General features: G+C 41.4%; 1 protein-coding gene and 1 long non-coding RNA gene across 2 annotated transcripts; one reads left to right on the top strand and one right to left on the bottom strand.

The window, feature by feature from the left end:
- Nucleotides 1-309: 309 nt before the first annotated feature.
- Nucleotides 310-13,918, top strand: msl2b (MSL complex subunit 2b). The gene is made up of 5 exons (XM_034109226.2): nt 310-555; nt 4,637-4,726; nt 6,201-8,083; nt 9,834-11,245; nt 12,142-13,918. The coding sequence occupies exons 3-5, from the start codon at nt 7,942-7,944 to the stop codon at nt 12,436-12,438; spliced, it is 1,851 nt and encodes a 616-aa protein (XP_033965117.1). The 5' UTR covers nt 310-555; nt 4,637-4,726; nt 6,201-7,941; the 3' UTR covers nt 12,439-13,918.
- LOC139435884 (uncharacterized) lies at nt 1,685-3,925 on the bottom strand. The gene is made up of 4 exons (XR_011645092.1): nt 3,759-3,925; nt 2,820-2,934; nt 2,328-2,397; nt 1,685-1,954 (listed from the first exon to the last, which is right to left on the bottom strand). It is a non-coding gene; the product is annotated as an uncharacterized lncRNA (long non-coding RNA).
- Nucleotides 13,919-17,404: the final 3,486 nt, after the last annotated feature.

Raw genomic sequence — 17,404 nt, 5'->3', positions numbered from 1 at the left:
CTGTGAAAGTATTTTATTTTCTTTCTCAGAGCTAGTTTGATCAAATCTACATTGCCTGATGCAAGCAAACCAGCAATGGAAGTAAACAACATCTCAGGAACGTCACAATCGGCTCAATTGGAAACATTTTGTAAAGCTGTCATTCTGCAGGGCTAGCAACGGTTTTCATTCTTGAATTATTCACACTGTAGCTCGTCATGCTGCCTGTTTTTTCATCACTGATACTCACCGCATTCAGACGTTTTTGGAGCCATGGAGGTGTTGGTTTCACACAATACAGTCGACCGTTTTCATCTGTAATCCTAGAAACAGGGAAATACAACAATTAAGCACGTTCATCAATGCCTGAATGTTGACGCTTTTCTTCTTGAACTAACCCTCATTAAACCATCACTATTTAAATGTGTGGAGAGGGTACAGCACAGTACATACATTTTTTCCTCTGATTACTTAAATTTGAATAACAGTTTATTTTCTTTTTCAGGATTAAGACGAAGTGAAGCAAGTGGAGGAGAAATTGCTGCGATGTCGCTGAGTGTGTTCGGGTCTCCTGAGGTACGTCTGAACTAGAATAACATTTGACATTAGAGATGACAGCAGAGATGGACTTACTTGTAGGCATCGTGCCTGCAGCGGTGTCGCTGTGTCTGCTTATAGCAATGCTTGATTGGATTAATCTTAGGTTGTCTGAAGGGTTTGCAGCATTTAATGTGTATATTTGAATCAACTACAACAGACAGAGAGAGATCATTAATATGTGTTTTTCTTTTGGAAAAATTACAACGAAGACACACAGCACAAGGTACCCAGAGAAAATGATTAATTTAAGATTCATTAACATGATTTTTCAATATATATTATCATCACTGCATTTCACATACAAATAGAATAATGACGGAATAAATAAAGGATGTCCTATTAACTGGACAAACTCTCCTGATAAAGTACCTCCTGATGCCGAGAAGAGCGTCACAGCGGTCAGGGTGAGCAGAAAGATCCAGCGACTGACGGAGAGAGACGTCCACATGTTCCAACCATTCACAGCGACAAAGACTGATCTGAAAACTGTTTCTTTATTGACTAACAGCTCAACTCGCCAAAGTGTGATGATGAGTGAACCAGGAAGGGGAGATCTTATATACTGCAGCTTCACGCTAAATGAGGAACCCTTGTTGTCATGCGCAGTGTTTCTAGACACACTCACACCCTGAAGGTGGAGGAGTTTGTGGATCATTTTGTTTGCGCTACAATGAGTCCGTGTGCAAAAATACTGATATTTCAACATCATGATTAGAGACAATTCTAGTGAAAAGTGTAAATCCGTTTCTCCTTTTTTCAAATGTGCATGTTAGCTATCTTTGCACTACCTTCAGTCAGATTATTTGCAAAAATGGGCACTTGGCCTTGATGGCCTGCCCTCACAGATTTGTTCAAGTTTATAAAATGTTTGTTTTTCTTTCCGTTTTTTATTGTAATGTCATTCTTATATGTTTTATTTTCATGCCTTTGCTTTAGGTCTGTCTTTTCTTTTCCCCCCCTATTTTTATAACAACCATTGCTGTCTGGTTTAAAAGTGACACTGAGTCAACCAAAAAGTCCCCATGCATCCTCACTGCTCTGCCGCCAAAACATCACATCTTCGCACATGTGGAAAAACAAGAGCCATTCCCATTTTGTATCAGTTTCACATCATTTTATTTTTAGTTCCAGGTTCAAACAATACAAACTCTGCCATTACTGTCATTGACACATTCACAAGATAATGCCACACTATGTATGGCTGTATAAAGATAAATAGAAAAATAAGTTACAAATGTAAATAAATATTTAGTTAAAAGGAATAAATAGTAAATTATCAGGAAAGGTTCAGAGTAGCTGCTTCGCCGGGACGATTTTCTTCTTCATGGACATCTTCCTTTTAAAGGTGAATATCTGGAGGACAGTGTAGCTCTCCCTGCAGTGGAGAAGGAGAGGGAACAGGAAGTGTACAATTAGACAAGTCCATAAGGAAATATTTATTCATTTGTTTTAATATTTGATCTGTTGCTTTATGGTTGCTTCAACTTGTCTTCCCAGTGGGTACGTACTTTGAAACTCCTGCTTTTTTATCATATTTAAAACATGTATTTGATTAAAACTGCTGTTGTTGCCCAATCGAAAATATAATCAAAGATTTAGAAAACAATTTGAGTGATGCTTGAGTGATTATCTGTATTGTTACAGTGATTTCACTCGCTCTGTAATTTAAAACGTAAACATTTGGTTTCCTGAATGACCTCATTTTCTCGTGCTTGTGTGACTTATTGTGTGATTTGTCAGATTCTCACCTTATTTATCATCTCTTTGAGCCACACAGCGTCTGGTTTGATGCAAAGAGTACCCCTTTTGTTTGTAACCCTGGAAACAGAGACACATTTTCATTATCTGAATGTTTGGGATCCATGCAAACATTTACCATTTCACATAATTCCATATGTCACCAAATTACACCTAAATGAAGTTCAATACGGGCAGTAATACTGTATGTGTCACTAGCAACTGAATTTCAAATCACATCATTTTCATTTGCATTGTGTCACCTGAAAAAATATTGAAAAAGATGAATATTAAAAGCAGAAATTGCTAGTTGGGAAAGTAATTCCCAAATAAATGTAAACTAAATGTTATAAAAAGGAATTGAATTCAGATGGTTTGAGACTTTGATCCTGAAAAGTCAACTTCCTTCAGTATATACAATCAATGTTTTCCTGTATGAAATCGGTAGAAAAAGAGTAGAAAAGAGCAGTTGTTACTGAGTTGTAATCAGATGTAATGCTTACACGAAGGCGTGCTTGCAGGTCCTTCGTTGCATCTGTTCAACACACGATTGGATTCGCTGGACCTTGAAGTTGGTGCACTTTTTCCAACAGGTTAAAGGCTGACCCCAGGCCCCCACTGCAACAACAACACACACACACACACACACACACACACACACACACACACACACACACACACACACACACACACACACACACACACACACACACACACACACACACACACACACACACACACACACAATAGATACGTTGTTATTCAGCGTTACATCAGTAGTGTATACACACACACACACACACACACACACACACACACACACTAGATACGTTGTTATTCAGCGTTACATCAGTAGTGTATAGAAACATGTCACACTCTAGAAGATTCCTCCAAGGCGCACTGTAGCCATGGTTACAGTTCCCTGAATTACTGCTAATTATTTGTTATGGCTGAATCAAATAGCATTATTACTACATTTGGCTTAAACTAACAACACTTTTTCTATTATTTTATTTCAGTTGTTAATCTAATACTAGATAAACTAGACTACAATGTATGAAAGTAAATTGATTGACTTGAAGAAAATATGAATGTTGTATATTTACTTTTGTTCCCCTTCATTTTCATCATAATTGATGCCGTTAGAATCCATAAATTGATGTATCAACACCCATTTTGGATTATTTATTCAATATCTTTGGATTCTGTAACTGCCACTTTGACTGGGCTGAAGGTAATGATTATTTTAATGAATTAATCTGCCAATTATATCTCAGAAAATGTTAATATTATATTATTATGATTTTCTAAGAGCCAATTAGGACATCCTAAATTCCTCTTATTGTCCGATTATCCAAAGCAAATTTCTTCAAATTCTAAGACACACGTTTTACATAAATCAACATTCAAAGAGGTTTAAATTCAATTAAGTTCAGTGTTACCTTTTGATACAGAGAGGAGCATCACAACAGCCAGGGTGAGCAGCAAAATCCAACGGGTGACAGATCGCGGTGTGCTCATCTTCAAATCTTCAAAGTGACTCTGGATCTCAGCTTTAAAGCGCTTTGTAGTTCTGTAACTCTACTGAGTGTAATGATGAATGAACTGGACAGTTGGGATCTTATATACCTCAGCTTCACACTAAAAGAGGAACCATTGTAGTCATGCACATGTTCCTAGAATGGAAACAATAATGCTGCGGAGGTGACAAGGCGGGGGGGGGCAGAAGCTCTTGCGCTAAAAAAAGGTAGTAGTTTTTCCAACATGTCCATATAAAGTGTGCTTGTTCTCTCTGTGTTGTTGCTGCAGGACTTGTCATCCCCCCCTCTCACTAATACTTGTATCAAAATTGAACCGAAATGACACGATGATATACAAAACACCTCATTGCACATCTGTCATCATACCTTTTATTTGGGGTTATTTTCTATGCTTACGATCTCCTAGTTCCAATAATTGTAAATCATGATGTTTAATATCAGTATTATGTATTAAGGGAAACAAAATACAAGTGACGTATAGCAGGAGACGCTTGAGCTCTCTTAAAGGTCAGAATAAGGTCATGAATTAATTCGTTTAAAATGTGTCATTTTCTTGTGAAAAAGAGCTCATACACTGAGGTTTAACCCAACTAGGGAAGTTACACCTACATGTACGTTTTCCTGTGTCGTAACTATGAACTGGTCAGAAAGGGAAGTCAAGGATTAATTTGAACTATTTCATGTGTCAGTAGAAGACATTTTTTTAAGATATTTGCACAATTATGTTCATTTTTAACTGATTTGTTTTTCTTCCACCCCTTTCTTTTTCAAACCTGCAGAACCCAGTTTACACTCTTCCTGATACTGGTACTGAAATAACTACTAAACCTGGGTGCCAAGTACCTCCTCCAAAGTGGTTATTGACGCAGGTAAGAGCATATTGTTCATTCACTATCCCCACCAACATTCATGAATGTTGGTGGACTGTTGGTGGAATGTTGGTGCACACAATTGATGTACAAACACTAAAAACATTTAATATGAAATCATTTGTTGACATTTCATAATCAAATGTGCGCCATTCGTGTTACTCAAGGTCATTCTCAGTTACAGCAAATCAACAAAAAAATTATAATCACAAGATAATAATTAGATCGTTGTTAAGCAGTTTTTATTTCATTAAGGCAGCTGAATGACAGATGTCAGCTCCCGCCATATTTGGTGAATGACTGTGCCTTGATTCATACCACAGCTACTACTGTGTAACATAAGGTCCTAGAGTGCAATAGTTAAGTATGTTGACTAATTCTTTTCTAATGAACAATGAGGTCATAAAGCCAATTACGTGCATTATTTCAGTAGGGTGGAAATTATTACAATTCAGGTTTTCTTATAATTTGTTGTGACAGTGAGCAAGAAGAGAGGAATATGGAGACACACTTAAAATAACACTTAAAATAACTCTCATTGACTCACACACTAACTCTATTTATATCCACTGTTACCACTATAGCTTAAAACAGTCATAAAAGCACGAGAGGCTTCTGGAAACCCGAAAAGAGGAATTACTCGCATACATGGAATGTAGCTTCAACCAAAAATATTTAAAGTACTTGTCCAGGCCTGTGAAATTATCTAACAGTGTTCGACCAATTCGTTTTTTTATTCAAAAGTCCACTTAGAGTTTGCTTTGCTTTCACCAGCGATATGTTTTCATTTGTACACTCTGTAAAAGTCACCAGTGTCATGTCATATTTTTCTGACTGAATTGGACTGAAAACTTTCAAATATCTTGCTGCAAAATTCAACATATAATTAATAAAATTCAGTGTGATTTATGAAGATTAGTGCGTACTTCTGAAAAGCATATTTTTTATAAATCTGGGGCAACTATTAATGAATCCACCGATAAGTCAATTAATCATTTACATATCTGCAAGCTAATCTTTATGATTTAAACTTGCTTGATTTGTCTGACCTGAAAACTATTTAATTAATTTACTTACATAATTCACCTTTAAGTTGATTGATAAGTTGAGTAATTGTTACCTAGTTGTAGCAGCTCTAATGTCATTCAAAAGCAACATCTAGTTAACAATGTGGGGTATTGTTTGCCTAAACTACACCCTTGAAGTGGAAAGTCCCTGCTGGTCAGCGGCCTCACGTATGAACAGAGTCAAGAAAAAAGAAAAAGAGGAAGAAAGATATGGGCAAGGTTCATTGATAGATAGTATCTGTGTGTTGCATCATGCAAGTGTGTCAACATTATTATCAGTATACATTTGGGAGGGCGTTTGTCTGTAGCTATTTTAACAGTTAAACAGAATTTGCTAAAGGTTTCCATGGTGACTCAGCTTTTTCATATTGTCACCTTACATGTTCACCTTGTTCTTTCTCTGACAGCACCTCACAGCGATCTCTTCTTTGAATTGCACAATGTTATCGCATTTAAACAAGCTGGAACCTTGTTACAACCTTGTTACCACTAAAGACAATTTCCTCTGTATTATTATGTTAATTTTGGGGGGTTCATAATGACTAAATGACTTGCAGATGACACAACACAAACTAATGGGACATGTTGAATGATTCAGGCTGATTTTGTTCTCTTTTATTTGACAACATTTGACAGTTTTGAATTTAAAAAAAAAAGGTTTACATTCAAACAATGTAGTATTCCCGGATATAGTTTGAAACAGTTAAAGAAATAGATAAAATGTACAATATTGTAATATTACAGATAAAATGATCTGTTTTAAAAGACTAATAACAACTTAACACCAATAAAAGTATCTGGTTTAAAAGACTAATACAAACGTGACACCATGCATTGCTTAATGTTGCCATTGTGAAATAAATGTGTTTACTCCATCTGAAAATAGTTTCCACCATGTGTGGCCTTTCCATTTTATTTTTAAAAATGACCGCGTTACGTGTTCTCGCGAGATCTGAGCAACAGCGCCCCCTTGTTTGTGTGTGGAAAAGCGACGGGAGATATGAGGAATACTCCGCGGCTAACGATAGCAAGGTACACAAATACGGATTTATTTCACTTTCGCTCTTCCCTGGCACTCTGGGGGTCTACCAAAAGCTGCAGCAGGACATAAATTCGTCCGAACACTTGATTTTGCTGTTACTTTCCCGCGTAGGAGACTAGCGAGTACGAGAGAGTCTCGCTAATCCTGAGAAGAGGGGGAGCGGCCTTCTTTTGTAGCCGGCTTTTGGTACACCTCAGGCGGCAAGCACTGTCACCAGAGCTCGGTGCTTGTGCTGGTTCATTTTTCTGAACACCAAAAAAAAGCGTTAGAGCTTTGACATTACTTTTGTTTTATTAACCACAACCTCTTCACAAGCTTCCCCGCTTCATGTCGACGTGCTGCTGTTGTTGGTGTTTCACCCAAGAGGTCCATTTGGAGGCGAGGCGGCCTGTTTTGTTTTCAAGCCGCCTTGAATCTGAACAATAACACAACCATAACGAGCCTGCTGGGGCTGCACTGCCTGGCCAAATTGGAGCCTCCGTGTGAGATAATAAATGCTTTGTTTGACACCAGCTCTGGACCGACGTGAGAGCACGGGACCAGCATGCATGTGGACTATGGCATTATTGGGGCAAACCACTGCAAACCGGAGCACTTTGCCACGAAAGCCCCTGTTTGAATTTCCGTGTCTGCTGCTAGCTATCCAGCTGTAAGCAACGTTAGTAAGGCCACTAACGGAGGAAAGAGCGCCACATGATGCTTTGTCTAATCATAACTCACGGACTGTATGGAAACAAGACACATCGACGTGGATGAGCCGATGTTTATATGCATGATCGGCCTGATTGTGGATGCATTTATAATCTTTCCGAACAAAAGCAGCAGTACTTTCAGAGCTGGGACATTACTTTGAGTATGTGATTTGGGATGAGTAACCTCGATTGCTCCTTGCGCAGACTCTTACATATGTGGGATTTACCAACTTGGAATTGAAGCCCTTTCCATCCATCTATGCTCTCTTCAAAGCCACCAGACTCCATTGACAGTGATTTTAGCGCACGGGAGTCGCTGCTCTACCGCTGCCTCCATCGGTTTGTTTGTTTGTGTGATTTTGGTGTTTTAACGTATTAATACATCGGACCGGAGCCCCGGGACAGGCAGCTGAGATGAACCCGGTGAATGCGACTTCTCTCTACGTGTCCGCGAGCCGCTCGGTGCTGCAGTGCGACCCCCGAGACCCCCGGGCCCTCGCGGAGCTCTGCAAGCTGCTGCCCTTCTTCCGCCAGTCCCTTTCCTGCCTTGTCTGTGGTAAGTTTGTGTGGATTTTTTATTAATTTTACAAATGTGATAGTGGAGAGAAAGGTGTTTTTTTTGGAGAGATGTTGAGTATATGGGTGCCTTGTTGTCAGCTGTGCTTGCAGTGGGAGCGAACCTTTTAAAAAAGGCTGCTTTCACTTACAGTCGGAAATATATAAATCGGAACTAGTAATGACAAATAAACCAACAATCCACAGTGGTGTGGAGCAAGCAAGTACTCATTTCAGTTAAAGGTACTTGCAAACAGTATTATTGTGGTGAATTAATAATAACGATACAAATAGGAGAAAACGAAGTGAAATCAAATGGAATACATAATGCAGTAAAATATATTGAATTGAGCAATGCAAAATAAATAATAGGAAATCATTGTTTAATATGTTTTTAAACATTGGCTTTGACAGATGCTGGAATTATGTTGCCTTATAAAATGTTTTGTTGAATAGTAATGTATCCTATTACTATCAAACTCACCGACTAATACAGAATACATATGATATTCTCCCTAAACCAGCTGCAACAATACATTGCTGCTTAAATGTACCTCATCAACTCGTAACACACATCCTAGTGGAATTGAAATCAACTCATTCTGAATGATGTTGTCAAGCATTGGACTATACGTCATAGCAGCTTCACTTAAATGAATTACAGGTCATGTTTATGATGAGACGAAACCACATTTTCCGAAGCGCGCTGAACGCATCATATTTCTCAGCAACACCCACCGTGACACACCCCCCTCTGTGTGCTGTTAGGCAGCATCGGGGCGTTTCTCTGTTTATCGTGTTGAATAGCAGTCTGCCTCACACTATATTATGCACCTAATCTCTTTCGTACCCTCGTAATCGCCAAATACACAACCAAATAAAATATGTGCTCAACAAAAAGTAGAGTAGTACCTAACGGGGTCTAATCAAAACGTGATATATTACTGTCTGTAAATGTAATATAAAACTGTCTGTTATTCGAGCGAGGGAGCATTTTTTCTGCTTGTCAGGCTGTGAATAAAACGCATCTTTGATTTATTTTGGTGGTTTATCTAATGCATGGTTTTCCCTGCTCATCCATAATGTAGTAACTCTCCCCCCTAACCATAGTCAGTACAGGGTAAAGGAGAGTGTTTTGTTGTGATTGCTACCACTCTATTAAAGGACTCGCACATAACCTCCTCCACTATATAAATAATAAATCAATATAAAAGCCGTCCAGACATTGTGTTAAATATAGATTATATGCAGTTATGTGGGATTGATCAGGCAGGCCGTGTAGAGTGTGTAAGGTTTGTTGTTTCTCATGAATGGACCTTCATGCTTTTTCCCCCCAATCTGCAGCTGCACTACCTAGCGACCAGCGTTGCTAAGGAAGCTCCTCTCAAAGAGCGGTTGTCATCCAGTCTGGCAAGTTGCCAGGCACCGCTCAGGTTAACAAATACACATCAGTTTACGAAGCAAAAAAACAACAAATGAGGAAGCAAGCTTTGTACATCCGCAAACAAATTCAGCTACACTGACAGTTTTAAATCCACGGTTATAATGTATTGGATGTGGGTTTGTTTGGACATTTATGTGACATTTGTTGCTTAGATAACACTTCTATTGATGTCAGGCTGTGTTGCTTTAACTGGCTCCTGTGATAATCTGTGAATTAATCATCAGTGGGAGCTGCTCTGCACTATTCCTGTGAAACGTGTGATGTATTCATGTTTTAAACATTTGCTCTTTCTCTCTTTGATCTTCAGGTAATCTGCTGCAGGACCCCATCGCTCCCACCAACTCATCATGTCAGCACTACGTCTGTCGAGGCTGTAAGGGTCAGAGGATGCAGTTGAAGCCGTCATGTAGTTGGTGTAAAGACTATTCCCGCTTTGAGGAAAACAGGCAGCTCTCCTTGCTGGTGCACTGTTACCAGAAGCTCTGTCTCTACATCACGCAGTCGCCGCTCGCCCCGCACATAGCCAGCGCCGCCAGCGACTCGCCGGACCTCCAGGCCATCCTCAACGAGGGCCTCACGTTGGCTGAGAGCGAGCCGGAGGCCGAGGACGATTCAGCCAGCCTGTCGCCCACGGCCTCCAGCTCCAACGTGGTTCAGCCTGATGAAGCTCCGCCTACAAAGGAGCTCAAGGTGGAGGAGCTCAAGGTGGAGGAGCTCAAGGTGGAGGAGCTCAAGGTGGAGGAGCTCAAGGTGGAGGAGCCAAGCACCGTCAGTGTGAACGGGCTGCATGACTGTAACGGTCTGGTCAGTTTGGACTCCTTACAGCCCGTCACCACAGAGACGGGTGTAGGCGCTGCAAAGCAGGAGAGCTTATCGGCGGAGATTCCTGTGTGTGTGAGCGTCAAAGGGGAGGCGGGGCTCTGTGAAATCAGCACTTTTGGTGATGACCTGAAACATAGTGGGGGGCCGTTGTTGTTGAGCGTGGAGGAGGTGCTCAGGACTCTTGATACAGACCCTGATCCCCTCCCCCATCTGGACTGCCCCCCCTCAGTACCTCAGTCCAGCCTCAACGGGCCTCACTGTCCACCTGACTCCTCCCGCCTCATCACTTGCCTCCCTCAAGGGAACAGCCCTCGCCCCCTGCAACCTCACCCGCAGCCCTCCCTGCAGCCTCCCCCCCAGCCCTCCACTGTCACCCCCCACGTCCCCCCTCGGTACCACCGCAAGCGCTCCCGTTCAGAAAGCGACAGCGAGAAGGTGCAGCCCCTCCCCATTTCCAGCTTGTTACGGGGGCCTCCCCTCGGTGCCAACAGCTCCCCTCATCACCCTCACCCTGGTGCCACCACCAAACAGGAGCCTGAGTACCCAGTAGTCACGGCTCACCCACACCTGGCCCCGGTGCCGAATGGTGGTTCTCCCAAGGTGGGCAAGACTGTGCTCGTTTCCAACAAGGCGCTGAAAAAGACTGTGGAGCATCACGGGGGCCCCAAGAAGGCGTACACCAAGGCCAGGCAAGGGACCCCCAAACCCCGTACACAAACCCGTGACAGGATACCCCAACACCCCCATGCTCACCCTCTGACACACCCACCCAGCCCCTCGAAGCCACTGTATAAAAAGCCTGTGGAAAAGAAAGGCTGCAAGTGCGGCCGAGCCACACAGAACCCCTCAGTGTTGACCTGTAGAGGGCAGCGCTGCCCCTGCTACTCCAACCGCAAGGTGAGCACAATGCTGAAAACCCCCCCACATACACACACACTCCAGTTTGCTGTTTTGCTAACACTGCTGTCCCTGTTAAAACCACTAATGTTGGGATATGCTTAACCGCTAACAGCATACATATTAACAGATTGAATTGCCACCAAGGGGCTCATTACAGCTAACTGATGTATAGTTTATGTGGCAGTCAGGCATGAGGATGAATGATTGTTGACTCAGTCATAAAGAGCTCTGGCTATTAGGGAAGTGAGTCCTCTATAGAAGTAGTTCCCACACTTTTAAAACCACAGCTACCTCTAATAGTGATTTTCTTTTCATTGCAAACTCCCACACATACTCAACACACGTGCAATCGTTTCAGCTAAAAATAACACCATGAATGTCTGAATTTAGTTTAACAACATTCAACTAACATAAAATATTAAACATATTTTTAAAAACATTTAAATATTCAGGGAGAGAAAACATTACCTTTTCTATGACATGTTGAAGACTATTTTGCAGATGTTTAAATTAAACAAAAGTAACCTGTTGTTTTCTGTGAATGTAATGATACAGTTGCCTTGTTTTTAATGTGGTGAAACCTGGTAGAGATTGTCAATAAACAAGGGCGCCAGGAACCTTTTTACTTTGTTTTTACAAAACTTGCTCAATCAAGGTTTATTAACTTGCTTGTTCTGGAGCTTCTAACCCGACCCATGGTCCACGTCAGCAGATATATAATGCTGATTTTGTCACGGGGCTGTAGAAGTTCAAACTTTACTGCAATTGCTTCAAAAACAAATATTCCTTATTCAGCTTAATTGTTGTTGACAGCTCATTCTTGACTTTTACGTAGCTGCAGTTTTTGATTGAAACAACTACTGCTGATATTAATTATGATCATTGTTCTCTAGGCATGTCTGGACTGTATCTGCCGCGGCTGCCAGAACTCTTACATGGCCAACGGAGAGAAGAAGCTGGAAGCCTTCGCCGTGCCGGAGAAAGCTCTGGAACAGACTCGTCTCACGCTAGGCATCAACCTCACCAGTATCACCGCGGCGGCTCTCCGCCCGGCCACCAGCTCCCCCGGCAACACCCTTCTCAACGTCACCACGGCTACAGGGACGCCCGTCACGGCCAGCTTCTTATCGGGGGCGGGGCACGACAACAGGGCCTTTGAGGATTCACTGGAGATGCGTTTTGACTGCTGAGGTCCCGCCCTCCTCTGGGCAGTCGTTACGCACATTCCCCGCCCCGCTAGCAGGGGGTTCGTTCACCTGGGCGTGAAGAAGGCAGCTACAGTGACAGGCGATGGTGAGGGTCACCAGCTGAGGCTGAGGAGGCGTCCTCCGTCCATCGTCAGAAACTGCGCCATGCTTGTGGTCTTGCATACAGAAACAGTGTGAGAGAGAGAGAGAAGAGGAGATGTAGCGTTACTGTATGCGCAGAGATTTCCTTTCAGTGGGATAGTTTTCGTTTTCTCCTCTACTATGGGTCATGTGTAGAGCATGTTGTGTAGCTAGGTTGGGAGTGTGTGTATGTGTGTGAGTGAGCATGTGAGTGTGTATGTGTTAGGGGAAGGCTTTGGTTTGGAGATGAACTGTATTAGCAGAAACTGAGACATCATCAGAGACTTGTGTAATTTATATAAAGAAACTTTTTGTACATGGAGGAATCAGTTCCCATTTAAGAAGACATTTTATTAAATATTTTATAAGTTACATTCAAAACCAATGGGGGATGGTGCAGGGGGAGACCTGCATTCAACCAGAATATTTTCACACGGGTAAAATGTAGATTGTATTTTGTCTATTCAGTAGACCACTATAAATGAAAGAAAAGTCCTGAACATAACTGTTAAAGTTAAAAACGTTCACAGTAATAACATTTTTGATATCTTTTGCTGCAAGTACCAGTTTATGAATTTCACACCACCAGCCAAATTCAGTTTCAGTGTCGTCTGTTGAATGTTTATACTCTGTGAGTCACTGTCAGACATCTAAACATTATTCTTAAATGTTATTGTATATTTAAAAAACTTATATGAAACTGAAAAAGTCGTGATTTTTGGAGTAAACCAACCATTTTGGCTGGTGGGGGACAACACTTCTGTCCCTGGTTTGCTGGTATATATGTTGACGATGCAAGTTGTCCTGTTTGCGTGTTCTTGTATTAAGCACTTTTCTCATTTAGCTTAAAACCACCGTATTTCTGATATGTTCTTCTTGTGTTTAAAACTCTGGTTGATTGCAGGCTCTGCACATTGTTATTCACAAGTTTTGGGTTTCACACATGCTGCTAAAAACCACAGAGAACACTATAAGGACAGCACACCCTGTTTAATCTGTTATTCAGTTTCTGTGTTTAATAAGTTGCGTTAACAACATTTGCAGTATTTATTGGACATCTCTTAACACCGGTTACGTGTCGATTCAGTCTGGACTGTTTCTGTCTCAGTTAAGTTGCTGTCTCCTTCTTAGTGTTAGTCTCCAAAACGTTATTTGTTCTCCCTCGGGCATTTAAATACCTGTAATATAACTGTAACATATTTCCACAGAAAAGAAAGAAAATCAAAAATTTAAAAAAGTGTTGTGTCATTATTTGTTTCCCTCTTTCTGTAGTCTGAAGCTTCCTGACAGCAGTTTCCTGAGAAGCTGCAATCAATCCACTTGAGCAGTGGTTCCCAACCTTTTTTCCCAATAGCCCCCCAAAGTACTCCTGTTGGAAGTTACCCCCCCCCCCCCCCCCCCCCCCCCCACACACACACACACACACACAAAGGGGGGGGGGCAACAGCGGTAATTAAAGTTTGTGTTCACACCTAATAGTCCGCTCTCTGGTGCGCACCAGACCACAGTTTGTTACATTGTTTCATTTTTCAGAAGGTTCGGTTTGCGTTCACACGGGCAAAAACTCAAAGGGACTATAAACTTTAAACACAAGACATGTGCACGGAAATGCTGTTCAACCATTGGTCAGACATTAAGGGGTACAAACGCAAATCCCGGCAATTTCTAGCGGAGCCTCCGCCTTGGAGCATCGGCACTTGCGGCAGGTTATTCTCATGCTGCTGTTAGTCTGGAGATCAACAGACATATGATTATATAATCAGACAACGTCCGTTAAAAAACATTATTACATGGCATTGTTGAATACTCGATTCTGATTGGTCAATTCAAAACATGTGACACGTTTTTAATCCAGAACAGACAGACCGCTGTCAAGGATGTATTGACCGTTGTTAAGGACGCTCACGTCTGTACAACGAAGTCCGTTCGATTTAACTGTCTACAGTTTGGCTGAAACTGACAAGACAAGAGCGACAAGAAAACAGCGGAGAAGTAACGGGCAGAAACCCTCCTTTTTACGCAGAGGTCCAGACATAGACATCAGACGGCGACACATATTCAGTGTGCAGTTACTTTGGCATTAGGGCAGGGATATCTAGATACTTTCCAAGGTTTGACATAATGAATTGTGCTACTTTTAAAGCAAGCAACGATGTTTTCAACTCTGTAATCAAAAAGCTCCTCAAAAACGCTATCGAAGCAGTTCCTGCCGTTGCTACTCAAACAGTAACAACGGACTATTTTTCTTAGCGGATGCATGTCAATTTAAATCAATACATACAACTATTTTTTAAATCAATACAATCATTTTCTAAATCCACAAAAGCATTTCAATTAATATTGGGAGTCATGACGTTACTTTGTGGAGAATGTGGCCGTGTAATAAGCGGGATAATGTGGGCAGCGACTTGGTCATTATGGGGAATCCGACAGGATCTAGATCCCTCCGCTTCGCGTCGGGCTCCTGATCAGCCTGTCGGTGTTCTTTTCCCCATAATGACCGCGCTGCTGCACATTATCCATGAGAGACGTTCTGCAGAGGAGGGGCGTTTCACCGAGGACAGGTGTTCTTACTTTTATGTAGCTGACGGAGAATTTTTACTTTACACGACACTGTTCAACACTTAATTCTGCTTTACTCTTTAACTAAACAACCGCGGATGTCTTGAAAGACTCTTTCGCTAAAGATTTGATCCGCGTTCTTGTGACACGTAAATACTGCGCTTCCTATGTTTTGGTGCGGACTGCGTTCACACCAGCAATGAACCGCTCCAGAGTTCGCAAGCAAGCGCTCCGAGACCACCTATTTTAGCGGACCAGAGTCCGGTTGTTTAGTTCACTTAAGAGGTCTCGGACTGCGTTCACACCGACCCAAATGAACCGCACCAAGCGGCTGAACGCACCAGGGTTCGATTCAACCGGACTATACAAGGCAGGTGTGAACGCACCCTTAAACTCTCAAAAATGCTACAACTACTGTCACAAACTAGATGAATGTGAAGTATTTTGTTAAAGGGGGATGAAAGCATAATTAAGGAGCACTATTGGAGTGACTTTGATGGTTATTGGGCTCAGGATTAATTCATTTAGATTCCCGCTGTATGAAGAAATTAAATGACTGCGCGGAAGTGGAAACCATTCACAAAGGGATTAAACTGTTTAAAACACATGCTCAAAGTAAACCGGATTTTGCCGATGTGTTTATGTGGATTCAAAAATCGTAAATAATCTACAAAATGGAAGAGACCGATCTGATCGGAGCAACTGTGACAAATAATCCAACTGAAACCGGCATGGACAATGACTGTTTTAAAAATGCGTTTATCCAGAAAAGCCCGGTTTGGACACTTTACGCGCAGAAGAAACATTTCTATTAAAGAAAGAATGATACATTTCTGTCTTTTTATGCCTATAATAGCTACTAACTTGAATTGTTATTCAAATTAATTAATCAATTATTTATTTTATTTTATTGTAATGTAGAGACAAGGCTTTTAGTGACAATCATGTATTGCCTTACAATTATATGTTAAAAAATTAAATCATCTGAGGCCTGGCGCCCCCCCTGCGATCTTTGGCGCGCCCCCCAGGTTGGGAACCACTGCACTAGACGGCAGCATTACGCTTTATGTTCAGGGTGTCCGCGGGGTCTTAACAAGTATTACAAGTTGATAAATCAATTTAGCGAAAATTAAGGCTTTTAAAAAGTATTAAATGGCATTTTCCAAGGTTTTACATTTTGTAGCTTGTTTTCAATAAGTATATAAATTGTCCAAAGAGGTTGTATTCTACAGTCTGCCTGAATGTAATCATTGCGTATGTGTGTAGTGTGATTCTGTGTAGTTTATTTATAGCATCCCGTTGGATTAGACGTCATCTGAACAGGACATCGCACGCTCACGGCTTGATAGCGCGCGAAGGTCCGTTTACGCCGGTTGTTAAACAACATCGTTATGGGGAAATGCAAGTTTGCGTCCAAATGGTTGGAAGATAAGGAGGAAGGACAATCAATACTGTACATAGTAAATGTGAGGTAAAGTGTGTCGCCAATGTAACCGGTTAAAACTCGAAGTGCCGATGAGGTCTTAAAATGTATGGAAAGGGTCTTAAAAAAGGTCTTTCAAGGTAGGCTACTACATTTGACTTCAGGATTCCTGCATATACCCTGTGTTGCATAATCAATCATTACTAGAAGGCAGAACTCCCTTTCAAACATCAGCGAACGTCCAACAAATCTTATTAAGAAGACTGAGCAAGGAAGGTTTTTATTCTGTCCACATCCTAATTATCTCGCCTTTTTGAGTAGCTTGGAACAAAACCCTTAATAAGTGACACAAATCCTTCCAAAGTATTGTTCATCTGGTAAATTAACTGCACCAACTACTAAGGGACTTATTTAAAACAAAAGCTTTTAGAGATCTAGGAAGAAAGTGATCCAGATGAAAGACCGATCCGTGGTCTTTTGGAGTCGGATTTGAAATATTCCAGGCTTTCGCTGACTGAGCCGTGCCGCTTTGATCTCTTGAGTTTGACAAACTGCAGGGCTCTTAAATCTTAATGCACGTTGCACAATTCTTCACTACAGCATGCTTTAATCAGCAAAGGTCCAGTGCTTTCTATCCTTCGACGTGGGATCTGAGGTTGCATTTTTTAAGTAATAGTTCTGTGAATTTCAAAAATTATAAACTCTACAAAACCCTCGCCATCTGCTTTTTAAAGGTTTCAATACTGTTAACTCAAAACCTATTAACCTAGTATTCACTAAAATAAAACAATACAAATCTGTTTGAAAAAGATGATGGTAATGATCTTCTCTATGGGCATCAGA

This window comes from Pseudochaenichthys georgianus, chromosome 20 (assembly GCF_902827115.2).
Source record: "Pseudochaenichthys georgianus chromosome 20, fPseGeo1.2, whole genome shotgun sequence".
Classification (NCBI taxonomy): Eukaryota; Metazoa; Chordata; class Actinopteri; order Perciformes; family Channichthyidae; genus Pseudochaenichthys; species Pseudochaenichthys georgianus.
This window is presented reverse-complemented; position numbering and strand designations above follow the sequence as displayed.